This window comes from Mizuhopecten yessoensis, unplaced genomic scaffold (genome assembly GCF_002113885.1).
Source record: "Mizuhopecten yessoensis strain PY_sf001 unplaced genomic scaffold, ASM211388v2 scaffold1171, whole genome shotgun sequence".
Classification (NCBI taxonomy): Eukaryota; Metazoa; Mollusca; class Bivalvia; order Pectinida; family Pectinidae; genus Mizuhopecten; species Mizuhopecten yessoensis.
Genome location: NW_018403913.1, coordinates 363,662 through 378,089, shown reverse-complemented (window position 1 = coordinate 378,089; position 14,428 = coordinate 363,662). Strand labels below are relative to the sequence as shown.

The 14,428-nt window shown below is 35.7% G+C and overlaps 1 protein-coding gene across 1 annotated transcript in view; it reads right to left on the bottom strand.

Moving 5' to 3' along the window:
• Nucleotides 1-7,307: 7,307 nt before the first annotated feature.
• LOC110457867 (HMG box-containing protein 1-like) overlaps nt 7,308-14,428 on the bottom strand; it is a 28,797-nt gene continuing 21,676 nt past the window's right edge. The window contains exons 12-13 of the mRNA XM_021509319.1: nt 12,656-12,810; nt 7,308-11,833 (exon numbers count right to left, since the gene is read on the bottom strand). Of these exons, the coding sequence (XP_021364994.1) occupies nt 12,675-12,810 (136 nt within the window). The 3' untranslated portion in view covers nt 7,308-11,833; nt 12,656-12,674. The remainder of the gene's footprint in view (nt 11,834-12,655; nt 12,811-14,428) is intronic.

Sequence of the window (14,428 nt, the reverse complement as noted above, 5' to 3'; positions counted from 1 at the left end):
TGTGTTATTACATGTCATGTATGATAACCACGAAGTACAATTAACAATTATAATGAACACTGACAAGTCAGATAGTGTCAAACATTGTATCCACCATATAATGTCAAAAATAAATTCCCAATTCTATTTTAGCAGCAGGCAGTAACAGTTCCGTGCCCTTAAAACTCATTTGACATATAACAGTGTGTAACCATGGAAAATTCTAAAATTATCTTCGGAAACGAAAATGTTGACGGACGGATTGAAAGACTGACGGGTGGACGCTCTGCTAATAGGTTACCCGAATCTTTAATGCAGTGTCCTATCTATATTGTGTATCCGGTCAGTCAGTGTATACTGTACGTATGTGGACAATATAAGGACTGACCCATATAACCACCAGCATATCAAAAATATACCATTCTACTGGGTACAACACCATACACATCATTGTTAATATCAGAACTCGTGAAATGATATACACATCTAATTTATATGAAAATGTATATGATAAACAACGTTTTTATGCTTACAAACATAGCTTTCTCTGGCTGGAAAATCACGAATGATAACTCCTGTCCCGGAGATCCCTTTTATACACCGATTTGAGAAACAGATGGGAGCGATGCAAGTTTCAATATTAGCAAAAAAGCAAAGGAATTTTGTAATATGCACATTATAAGTGACTGCGGCGGAAGAATCAGTCGAAAATCTGCTTACAGTGAAATATTGCATGTTGTCAAGATAATCTCTCTGAAAGATGTTGGATCGTGATATTTGAACATTTAACAATTTTCTAACTTGTGCTATTCCGTGGTCAACAAATTTCACTAACTAAACTCGAAAAGAAATCAGTGGATGCTGTGGGTTTTTTTTCAATTATGAACATAATTCGGTGTTTTTTATTCAGGGTTTAAGAAAGGAAATATTAGATTTAGAATATTTTGTTTTGTACTTGATCATCCGAGGAATTTGATGCCTGCACGATGTTCTGATAAATTTCCACCCGGTGTAGAAACAACAATCGGCAATATTTCGGACAATACACAACCATCTTTGTAATTAGCACCCTAGCGGCCCCTTCATTGCCTGTTTCGTTGAATCATCATTCGGCAGGGACGGGTCTATACCGGCAAGATATCCAATCAAAAGGAGTGTTACAAATAAGAAGGGTGACAATTTTACTTATTAAGCGTACCTGTGAATGGGTACAGTAGGCGCACAAGCTAGTAGGTCGCGACAATGAGCCAGTTTGGATCGCGTTGGTTATAATCGCGTTAATGAGTAAGATTTTTATCCAGTCGAACCGCCTTGTTGCGGTGAGCAGGTGTCGGATTGGTTCTTCTTCACCTGTCCATTTGGCGGACTATGGTCGACACACGATCCACCATTTGTTTTTTCACTCTACTGGGAACGTGTTGCACTCGTTCACCGTTACCACGGACGCGTGAATTGATAACACATAAGTTCCAGTGGAGATTTGTGTGGTCTGCTGCTGTGTAGCACATTCACGTGCGGCGACCAAATTGCTGAACTGTACGTAATTGGCTACAGTAACTTGTGTGTTGCCAATCGGATATAAATTTCTTGGACAGAAATCCCCCATTGTCGCGGCCAGCTATGCCATCATTAATCAAATATAATAACTGTATCACAGTTGTGTATGTTGTTTCTGTACAAGCAGTCTGTAATAATAAATAACAATTTTATCCTCTCGAATCGCGTCTGCGGTTAGGTTGGCGATAACGTGTTTGACTTGTTGATGGGGAATGAACTTATCACGTAATTAGTGTTCTATTGGAACCTGTGATTGGGAAAATGAGGATTTAGTTAATATTGGACCTATTCGTACTGAACGATTATTACATCGCCTTACACTTCAGCATGTTACGGGTCATCCCCAAAGCCGCTTAGAGTTGTTTCTACAAAATCAATCACTGTTGGAATAGATTTATGTAGCTGCCCGCTGTCACCATGCTTACTTAGAAAACTTAATGTGCACACACTTCCTGTCCGATAAATGATTCATATGGTACAGAAAACGCAATGTTCACAATTTTATGTGTTTAGGCATTTATTTTTAACTGTGATTTACATGATGTATTTAGGGGCGCAGGGAGGTTGAAAGGATTCTGGATGTGGTGTGTTTCTAAGAGAGAAATCCGAGTGCAAGCACGAGGAGAATGGGTATGCTAGGGGTTGTATATAGCATCGTATCATATTTGTTATCAATTTGAATTTGAATTTCAGAATAGATTGATTCTGTGGAATATTTCGCCAGACAATTAACTACACGAGAGCATGCTAAACTGAATATATCTTCAGATCAATCATTCAAGAAAGAATATGCTGTTTCCCGAATGAAAAATGAAAACAAAACAAGGCTGTATTTCTTGAATCCGATGTCAAAGCTACACTCAGCGATATACTTGATATGTATGTAGTTGTGTCCCAAGACAAAGAATCTAATAACTTAATCTGTGTCTGCAGACAATATAGCATTGTCTGCTTTGTAAAAATGGAATAGGTTTGCTTAATAACATAACAAAATCTACTTCATCGATCAAGGATATCCAACCTGCCTCGCTGGTAATGGATTCTAAAAGTTCCGAGAAAAGCGTCCATTCCAGCCACTATCCAATCCCCTCAACACCATACTAAGTACCAATGAACCAGGGCCACAGTCGTATTGGGACACTGTATGACCGACAAATGAAATTAAAAGAATACAGATTTTGATGTTTCTTCATTCAAAAAAATGTTTCTTCAATCAAAAGTTTTGCCTTTTCGACTCTTTACACTACCATTCCTCATACGAAACTGAAGGAACGCCATTGTCCTATCTTATAAGAGCGTTCTTGTCCAAGAAAGGTTAACGGCAATATATGCACATGACTTTTGAGTATTTTAGATGTTTCTGTATATAAAAGAACACACGATTAAGGCCGAAATGAAATAAAATGAAAATTTACATGCTTAACAATATCTGTGTTGACTTCGGTGGCAAGAATTTCCAGTAGACCTTAGGCATTCCCATGGGAACAAGCTGTGCCTCTATTCTGGCTGACTTGGGGTGTTCCATACGAGGCGAGCTCATCAAGACTGGTAACAAAACCTAGCCATGTCCTTCAATTTCACATTCAGGCACATCGACGATGTGCTGTATTTAAATATCAAAATTATTTTGATTACGTCGATCGTTTATACCCTCCTGGACTTGTAATCAAGAATCTACAGACGCTGCTACTTCAGCCGCTTTCTTCGACCTCAACTTACAACATGACAAATAGGGACGGCTAATAGCCAAGCTCTACGATAAGTGGGATTATTTCAATTTTTCGATTGTGATCTTTCTCTTTCTTGGTAGAAGCATCCATATATCCTCAAACCTACGACTTCTGACGGACAAACCTACAACAAGAGGTTTCCAGAGATAAAGGTTGATGAATAATATGGACATGTTCATGGTCGCCATCACAATCTCTACGGACATATGCTACTTCTTTACGTGATATGAAGGTCGATGTTTATTTTTTTTATTATACTTATTGGTGTTTCTTGTTGTTTGATAAACCCAAGTTCTCGCCATATTGACGAAATATTGATTTCAAACTTCGAAAATCCATTGCGGATATCGTCGATGAAGCAGAGCCTATCATTCCGGGACACCTGGGCCTTCTTCAGATCATATTTTTCTTTGTTTCATCGATTTTGAGTTCGAATTATGTTGGTTTTTTTTATTATTATTCTTTGTATGTATATAGTGGGCCAAATACACCTATTTCAGTTTGCGACACCCAATTGTCCTTATAGGTCCTCGCATACATTTTTCTCAGTTTCATCGATTTTGAGTTTGAATTATGTTGGTGTTTTTTTGATAATTTGGTGTGTTTTTTCCATATGCAGGTCAATAGTCTAACAACGTTTTTTTGGCACAAAAAAAATGAAAAGAAAATCAATAAATTCACTCCAGTATCATTTCAGTTGAAATCTTTATATGTATATAGTGGGCCAAATACACCTATTTCAGTTTGCGACACCCAAGTGTCCCTAGAGGTACTCGAATACATTTTTCTTAGTTTCATCGATTTTGAGTTCGAATTATGTTGGGTGGGTTTTTTTTGATAATTTGGTGGGTTTTTTTCCATATACAGGTCAATATTCTAACAACGTTTTTTTGGCACAAAAAAAAATGAAAAGAATAAATTCACTGCAGTAGCATTTCAGTTGAAATCTTTATATGTTAACGCAGAAGACGGCAACGGACGAAAACAGATCGAAATAGGTCACTTGATCCTTTGACCCATGCCAATGCCACTTGATCCTATTGACCTTGTAATTCACACTTGAATACCATCATATCGTTGTATTCAAAGATGGTGTTTATGTACATAGGTATTTTAATTTTAATTCACGAAAACTTTATATAAAAAATTAAGCACATCGGATACATTTTCAGACTTATTTTTTCTGATAGTCGCCCATTTCGTCAGTCATCCTCGATACTCCTGGGGATGTACTCACCGACACTGCTCCCTTGGTATATATCGTAACGAAATTGAAGGCACACGGTACGCTAGTTGATTGGTCTAAGGTAAAAAAAAAATGACAAATTGCTAGGATGATACCTTCCCTTTAAAGATTACAGAGAAGCGACACCCGACTTCAAAGCCACTCAATTTTACCGTTACGCTTACGCGGGAATCGTTTGATGTACATCAAAGGATCACACTAGTCCTTCGATTTTGTCGTGACATATTCCGTGGAGAAGAGAGCGTAGATGAGCGCAACCCCTGAGGTATCGAGGATGTTTGTATTAAAATCGTCGAGAACACGCATACTAAATCACCGGGCTTCAAAGCTGGTTGAGCCATCACCAGTGACGCTGTCAACATATAGAAAGTTACTAATCTACAGATATTTTCTGAAGTAAAATAGAACACACAACACGTTTCTGAAATAACTCATTTTAATTCCTTATTTCTCTTATTTTCATAACATTGTGCGTATATCAAATCACATCCTTTATAAAGCGATAAAAAGAGGACATAAACTACTATGTCAATGTTCAACATTGAATCAATTTGAGAGCCGACGTTTTACTTTTATGTAACATTCTTGTACTTTGGTACTTATCCAATGTTCGTGCTAATTACTATACGGTTGCATGATCTTTGATGATTACTCCAGACGTCTGTTCAACCGTATGTCACAAGTTACACCCTGCATCTTCGATTCGTCCAAGGTTGACACGGAATTGTGATAGCTTATGAAATGTTTTCTCTGTTCATAAGTATTAAAACCATCATGTATGATGTTAAAGACACTGTTATACTTATCGATAGTCAAATTGCACTGTTTCCTTATAAATCAAGGTCACTTTGAGCAAAATATAAATGCAATTTGGCTCTTACGCCGTCTCACGTAATCTCTAAGAATATTAATAATATAACTCGATAGAAAAAAATTCCCGGAGTGCTTCTCGAGTTGATTGGCTACTTGCCATTGGTCGAGGCTGGGTCATGTCAAACCTCTTTTGCCTAATTTCTACCTAGTATTATTAACTCGAACATATCGGTAAGCTTGAAGTACTTTAAACGAGCAGTAAAATCGGACTGCAGTAGATCTCGATATCCATTGACAGACATCCAAGCCAGTGACCAGATTTTACGTCAAAAAGTCGCCCAAACTCCATTTTTATCGTATCTGCTTTTGCTCAAGACAAGAGTAATAACACGAAGCATAACTTATGCAATAAGTTGATGAACATTCGCAGAGTAACTATCAAAACAAAATCATCCACCAGACTAGTGGAAGTGACAGTGTTAACTCAGAAACATTCAAGGAAAAATCGGCAATGAAGAACACATGTTCACATTTCTGAAATCGGCAACAATACTATTGAATAGAGCAGCACTTACTCACAGACACACACATGTACCCGTTGCAACATACCAAAATCAACACCGCCCGGTACAGCATTATAAGCTAACAGTGTCTTACAAACCGAGTAATATATAAAAAAAATACTTTACAATGTAACACAAGTGAGAGAAAGAATGATTTGAATATAGATACCAAGACGTAAAATGTCAATGCTAGCTGCACGTGGGTGGAATCGCTGCCTTTTGGTGATGTTAAAATATAGATGATTCGATAAAAAAAAAGTAATGATAATAAAATCAAACATTATTTGAAATATTTTGATTTTTTCTATGAAAGGATAACCATTAATGACGATATATTTTCAACATTGTTTATATGATTCGGCGAAAATATTCCATTTCTTAATAAAAGAAATGTTTAAAAATGTTTAAAAATGTTTAAATCTTTACAATCAAGCTGTGACACTTAATACACAAGACAACTTCGCCAGCATGATTACCGTGCTACACATACGACATGTTTCAAACAGCCACAAATTCCACAACCGACCGTGCTACATCTACCATAAGCTGTCTGTGGCAACTTATAACATGTGATTACACTGATCTGTGAAGAATTTAAGCTATTATTCCATAAGCAGGCGGAGGCGGAAACGTTTTCCTTCTGTTGTTATAACAAAATCAGGGGGAAATAAACATTTATCTTATATCTGTAGGTATTCCATTATGAACAATGCTAAGTATTGCACGCACTCCCAAACGTTTCCCACTTCCGGACAAAAAAAAATGTTCTTAGTAAAACAGTATTAAAGTTAAATCTGGATTTTTTACACAATTTTCAGGTTCATATCTTTAAAAAATATTCTTTATATGTATATAGTGGGCCAAATATACCTATTTCAGTTTGCGACACCCAAGTGTCCCTAGCGGTACTCGCATACAAAATTTGCAAAATGTACATGACAGGGTATATGAGATATTCTCTGGATAAAGTGATTCATGACGTAAAAAGGGACATAACTTAGTATAATATACAACATTCCACCATACCCCTTCCGATGGAGGAAAAAAGCACAGAAGTATATATATTTGTCGTGCACATATAATTATAAGACATGTTTATTGTGATGATGTAGTTACAATACCAATAATAAGAAAATACGTACATTTTACTATAAGTGATCGTATAGCTGATGCTGTAACAGTAAAGGGATAATTCCATATAAACCCTATTGTTGCATTCATTGTATCAGCATGTAGGGGGATAAGCAAATTTAGTTACCTGGGTCAAATCAAATGTGTTTCATAATTAACAAGTTGGATAATGACTTGGTATATGATATTTGTAGGTATTACACCGTTACCAATTGTGAAGTTAATGTTTGAAGCTATTTTAATAGCTTTACCATTAACAAGTGTTGAACTATATATCTTTCTATCGATGTTGTAGTTATGTTATCATCAACAAGTCGTGAGCTACATGTCTCACGGCTGCTGTAGTTATAGCACTGATGTTGTAGTTATTACGCCATAAACAAGTACTGACCTACACTGGTCTACCGTTGTTGTAGTTATGCGACCATAAACAACAGATGAATAACCTGTATCCACCACTGTTGAAGTCATCGAATCTCTAACTCTGGTGTAGTCATCACATTATCAACAACAAACAAAAAAACAAAAAACACACCTTTCTACCAGTGATGTAGTACTAAACCACTAACATAGGAATTCAGTTACAAGAGATGTTCCATTAAAAATACACAGGTACTTACAAAAGGTGATGTACTAGCGTATTCTAAAAACTGTAAACTTGTATCCATTCGCATGCAGGCAAATTTATTCTGACATCTTGTTAATTAAGAAATGAAACAATACTTAGTGTGGATGTAATGATTCAATTCAAATATAAATATAATATCAAAGAAATGGTGACCTACCAATACGGTATAACTCATCAAATCAATCTTTCTCTCTCGTAAATACAACATTGGTTAATAAATATATTCATCTTGATATCTGAGATCATAGCGTGATACAAAAACATACAACTTCATAAAGGTTAAAATAATTATTAAACCAGATATATAGAGATCTATCAATATAATTCTCAAATCCACAATGTTACACTCAGAGGAAAGCATTGTATTGTTTACTGTTTCGGGTGGAATGATTTGTACATGAACTGTTAACACTTTACTACATAAATATATCAACCTTTTGTCACAACACAATCTAACAACAATGAGGAGATGACCAGACATCAGTCTCTCGCACATGGTAACGCATTGGAACAGTACATTTATTACAAAATACTAAGTCCTCAAATTAATCTAAAGATATTTCTGACATAATCTTGCATGTGCTTCAACAATTTTATTAATTTCTATTTAATATATGGCGAAAAAACTCATTTTTTTTGTCATATTTTAGTTTTTACTCAAATTTCAAAAAACATTTCACTCTCGAAATCCAAGAGTTCAGCTCTCAATACACGTTTCTTCATTAAACCCTTGGGATATGTCAATACCAAACTGAAGGCTCATGATTACCTTGCATATGATACAAGTGCACTTTATCGGCGCGGTAGCATAACGATAAAATTGAAAGGGTAAACATTTTATTGTCTTTTCTTTGTAATCTTCAAATGACAGGTATAACCCTAGCGACCGATCGGTTTCTGATACCTGAAACCAATCAAATAACTGTGCATTCGACTTCGTATTCCTAGGCAAGGGAGTAGAAACGTTAAGGTGTATCGATAACAGAACTCTTGGATTGAGAAGAATAGTTCATTCGATATCCTACAAAATAACATAACGTTAAAATTAAGAAGTAGAATATTGGTGTAAATTTCTTTCTCTGAAATGAATTCAATAATGCATAAACAAAAAACAACAATCGTTTTAAAACAAAACAAAAAGATACATTCATTTTTCTCGGAATCGGTAATTACGTGACGTTATTCAAAACCACAGTAGATAACCAAAACACTTGTATCTAGAATACTTTATATATATATGAATTTCTTTCTGAAACTAAACGAATCGTTCAGACAGAAAACAAATATATTTCTTAATTTTGGAAAAGAAAGGCGGAGAAAGCAATTATCTAGCTAACACATAATTCAACTGATTGCCGTCCATAGATGACGTGATATAACTGGATATAGACCCTGTTCGTAAGGGAAAAGTCCTCGTTTGTAAGTGATGTCTTAATCTATGTTTACGATCTTCGTTTGCAAGTGGTGTGTTTATTTGAGGTAACAGTCCTCGTAAGAAACTGATGTGTTAATTTGTGGTAACAGTTAGATTGTAAGTAATGTGATATTTGTGGTAATTGTCCTCGTTTGTAAGTGATAAGATATTTTTGGTAGCAGTCCTCGTTTGTAAGTGATGTGATATTTGTGGTAATTGTCCTCGTTTGTAAGTGATGGGGTATTTTTGGTAATTGTTCTCGTTTGTAAGTGATGTGATATTTGTGGTAATTGTCCTCGTTTGTAAGTGATGTGAGTGGAGAAATATACATTATATATAAGTAAAAAATTACCAAATGCATGGAGGTTTGAAAAATCTTTTTTTACTGAATGTCGTTTTACTAGTAAGTAAATTTGCTTGCTTTATTGTTTTCCGTTATGTCTACTGAAATGCATATTTATTATTCCAAAAAGCTACACAAGTGCGACGAAACATAGACACTCACATTCACTTAGGGACTGTTTCATTTGTTGGCAAATTCCAAATGTGTATGAGAATTTAACTGCATTTACAGTGCATGCATCATCATTTCATTTCGTGACGTAAATCACGTCTGGGGTTACCAATTAGGGCAAAGGTTTTTATTTTTGGTGTTTGTAATGATAGTGTTCATTCATTGCATACTTAATAATATCAAAGTATTTTATTGAAGTTAGGAGGACGTGCCTATCTACAGTAAGTGTTTTTGCTGAGCATGCTTTGCTTTTAATTGTATGTTTAATAACATTATATCATTGTAACATTTTAAATTAAGACGTTCACTTTCTCTATTTCTTTCAAATACAGAAGCTTTTAAGATAAGTAAAGAGTAAAAGAAGCAATATAAATGACATTGTATAAAATTTCATATAGCAGTGAAAAATTCTAGTCAGACCAAAATTATCCATTCCTTAACATATAGTTGGAGTAAATGACAATACGTTGGTAGATCTGTCATAAACGTTTTCTTTTTCAGTTTTTTTTTTTTGGAATAGTTTTAACTTTTTTCTTTCTTCTTCTTAAGCGGACATGCATAATTATGATTTCTCATAAATAACATACCTGAATTGCCAGAGCCTGAAATTCAAGCCTATCTAAGAATATAAATAAGCACTGCGTGTCTCAAACAAGCACTAGTTCTCATGTGATACGACTGTAACCATTTCATATAATTACTTACATAAACATATCTCAATGTTTTAACAGAACAATAAATTGTCGACAAGAACCAGAACTGACGTTAATAACAAATGGCACCAAGTGATTTAATATGACTCCATCTACGACTAGAAAATCTGAAACTTAAAAAGATTTGCAATCAAAACTTTTAAATGGACAACCATCATAGAATACACAAATATATTTTAACATTTTCTATTTACAAACGAAGCAAAGATATAAAGTTAGAGTCATAAGATCATCTTCACATATGACTTTTATATAAAATAAAACCACGAACAACAGGATTTTCACACTTCTTGCACAAAATAATATAAAGTCTATAACTCATATAAATAATACATATAAATATTTCATAAAGTTCATAAATGCTTCAAAACTAGTGTAGACACCCCCATGTAATACGATGGGAAGAGTGTATACACCCCATGTAAATCATTGGGAATATTATATACACCCCCACGTAAAACAAAAGTAAGTTTGTAATATTCACTCCCAAGTAAAACATTGGGAATGTGACAGTTATCAAATACTGAGCAGCTTACGTGCACATTCATGTAGTATTAGCACTAACTCCAAAAACATAAAATAATAAAACTCCCTACTCTCCCTTCCACTCCTCATATTGGCTACAAATACAACAGTATATTACAGTTTCAATCTGATTAAAACCAGTTCTATGATGTATCATAATGGGAGGAATGAAAAGCTTTGAAAACAAACTGTCTGATTTTTTTTTTATTCCGCCAAACATCTTAATCTCGAGGGAAATATTAATTTCACATAAAATGTTATTTAGCTGTCATCGATTTTTTTTAATATTATATTTATTTCTATTTGTTTTAACTTCATTATTATTTGATATTTTCAAATTTGTATTAGTCATTTCCGTGACTAAATCGGCTAAAAGATTAAAATATACAAAAAATATGTCATCTATCAAATTAGTTCTCATAAACTGAAATCTTCAGTCATATGTATATGTAACCAATATTGCCGACATAAAAACGATACCTTTATGTATCTGTTGCATATGAACAAATCAAAACAAAAGTAACAAATCTGTAAGAGGGAGATAACCCTAATACAATATTTTCTTCTTAAAAACAAAATACTTTTTGAAAGTATCTACTGTACTTGCTCTACTAATTCAAACTCTGTATGTTCTGTATTTAACCCTTTCACCCCTATGTAACTTTAGCAGACTCTACCATGCACTGATATGGAGGGGTCCATTATGGTCTTCAGTGGTGAAAGGGTTAACTAATAAACCTCCAACTGCAATATCTTAAGACATCTAGTGATTGCTAACATTCCTGGAATTCATCATAACTTACAATAATGCCTGCATGATCAGATTTCCGGTGAAAATGATGGATTACAGTAACCTGTACTTGGTGGTACAAAATAAATGCTTGATAATTAAAATTATTTCACCATTAAAAAAACAATAAACTCCTTTGTGGGTGCCTTAACGTATGTTACAGAGGCTGAAACCTAAGAAGTTGGCAGTGTTGCATGTAAATGAGATCAGAGGTCAACTTGTCTTCATGTCTGTAACAAAACAGAAGTTTAAATGGTCAATTAAAGAGCCTTTTATTCCAAACATATTACAGGTTTGACGACAGCATTGAACACATATCTTGCTAATTGCTTTGAAATGAAGTGTACAATGAAATTTCAATAACCCAACAAAAATGACGGCTTAGAGTGACGGCTGGATTATTAGGGACAACTTTGTCTAGTAAAAGGCTACTAAACATTACTAAAGACACTAACTGGCAGGCAACCAACATAGGTCAACTCTATACCAACTGGCCTTAGGGACACAAATTTCATAAGCCTGTATCGCTCACCTCAATATTTCAGCAATCAATTCTATCACTGAAAAATATTCTCATTAAAAGTTACATATACTGCAAATATTTCCTTATTTACATCTCAGTCTCTAAGCATCAAAGGAGACAACTCCTTTGAGATTCACATTGAATTCCCTAGTCCTCTGATAAGCTGGTCAAGTGGAATAAGGTTGAAAGTCATTAATGTCAAAATCACAACCTTTTGACGTTTTCCCCTCAGTCCCCAGGGTAGCTACACTCTTCATTTACACATCAATTGATTCCAAGATGGCAAGGACCAAGGGTGCTTCAAAGCAAATTTGGTTGTGATCTGTATTTAAGTGTCATTATTTCCCTTGGATTAAGCACTTATGAGTGGAGGGAGGAACACCCAGGGGCTGTACAGAAGAATGAATGTTTAATCTCCATGTTTAACAAGAAGCTATATGGTTATAAGGTAAAAAGTGATAGCATGTGACAAAGTCCCCAAGAGGAGAAAGTTGTACAAATAATGCAAACATGTCCACCTTATACATACCTTTTGAAGACAGAAATTGTCATTTCTTGCGCTTCCAGCAGTCAGGGTGCATCTTTTTCTGTTGTTCTGCCAACACCTTAGCTTTCTCCGAATATGCATTTTTCTCAACTGTGTTCATTTCTTTCCACCTATCACCCAGGAGGATGCTGATTGACCTGTAAAAATGTCAAAACATTTTAAGGCATTCATTGATATGAAAATGTCTTTCTATGATGATAAAGTCAATGTGTATCTAAAACCACGGTCAAAGTACTTCTGCAAGACATATATATATATATAATTGACACGGAGAGGTAATTGCTTTATACCAGGACATGTTCTTTGCAGTTTTATTTTTCGCCTTATTCACCCTCAGCAATGAGTGCCAATTTATCATGACAGCAAACATTATTACCCAGCATACTGTATATAGTAGTTGGATGTGTGAAGGGGGAAACTTACACTGGGTCGTAGGAATTTTACCTTTAAAGGAGAAAGATTCTGAGTATACAGTATAAATAAAATCATTTTATATTTTTTAAAGAAAGTCGATTTTGCGTTCAATGCATCATATATATTTCTAACAGTTACGGCTTGTTGAAGTGCTGTGAATTGACATTCAGGAGAGCTGTGAGGTACGTAGTACTGTAGACCATACCTGTTGTCTTTTCCTGGATACATGTGGGTATGCTCATGACGGTAGTAATGTAGACCTTACCTGTTGTCCTTTCCTGGATACATGTGGGTATACTCCAGACGGTAGTAATGTAGACCTTACCTGTTGTCCTTTCCTGGATACATGTGGGTATACTCCAGACGGTAGTAATGTAGACCTTACCTGTTGTCCTTTCCTGGATACATGTGGGTATACTCCAGACGGTAGTAATGTAGACCTTACCTGTTGTCCTTTCCTGGATACATGTGGGTATACTCCAGACGGTAGTAATGTAGACCTTACCTGTTGTCCTTTCCTGGATACATGTGGGTATACTCCAGACGGTAGTAATGTAGACCTTACCTGTTGTCCTTTCCTGGATACATGTGGGTATACTCCAGACGGTAGTAATGTAGACCTTACCTGTTGTCCTTTCCTGGATACATGTGGGTATACTCCAGACGGTAGTAATGTAGACCTTACCTGTTGTCCTTTCCTGGATACATGTGGGTATACTCCAGACGGTAGTAATGTAGACCTTACCTGTTGTCCTTTCCTGGATACATGTGGGTATACTCCAGACGGTAGTAATGTAGACCTTACCTGTTGTCCTTTCCTGGATACATGTGGGTATACTCCAGACGGTAGTAATGTAGACCTTACCTGTTGTCCTTTCCTGGATACATGTGGGTATACTCCAGACGGTAGTAATGTAGACCTTACCTGTTGTCCTTTCCTGGATACATGTGGGTATACTCCAGACGGTAGTAATGTAGACCTTACCTGTTGTCCTTTCCTGGATACATGTGGGTATACTCCAGACGGTAGTAATGTAGACCTTACCTGTTGTCCTTTCCTGGATACATGTGGGTATACTCCAGACGGTAGTAATGTAGACCTTACCTGTTGTCCTTTCCTGGATACATGTGGGTATACTCCAGACGGTAGTAATGTAGACCTTACCTGTTGTCCTTTCCTGGATACATGTGGGTATACTCCAGACGGTAGTAATGTAGACCTTACCTGTTGTCCTTTCCTGGATACATGTGGGTATACTCCAGACGGTAGTAATGTAGACCTTACCTGTTGTCCTTTCCTGGATACATGTGGGTATACTCCAGACGGTAGTAATGTAGACC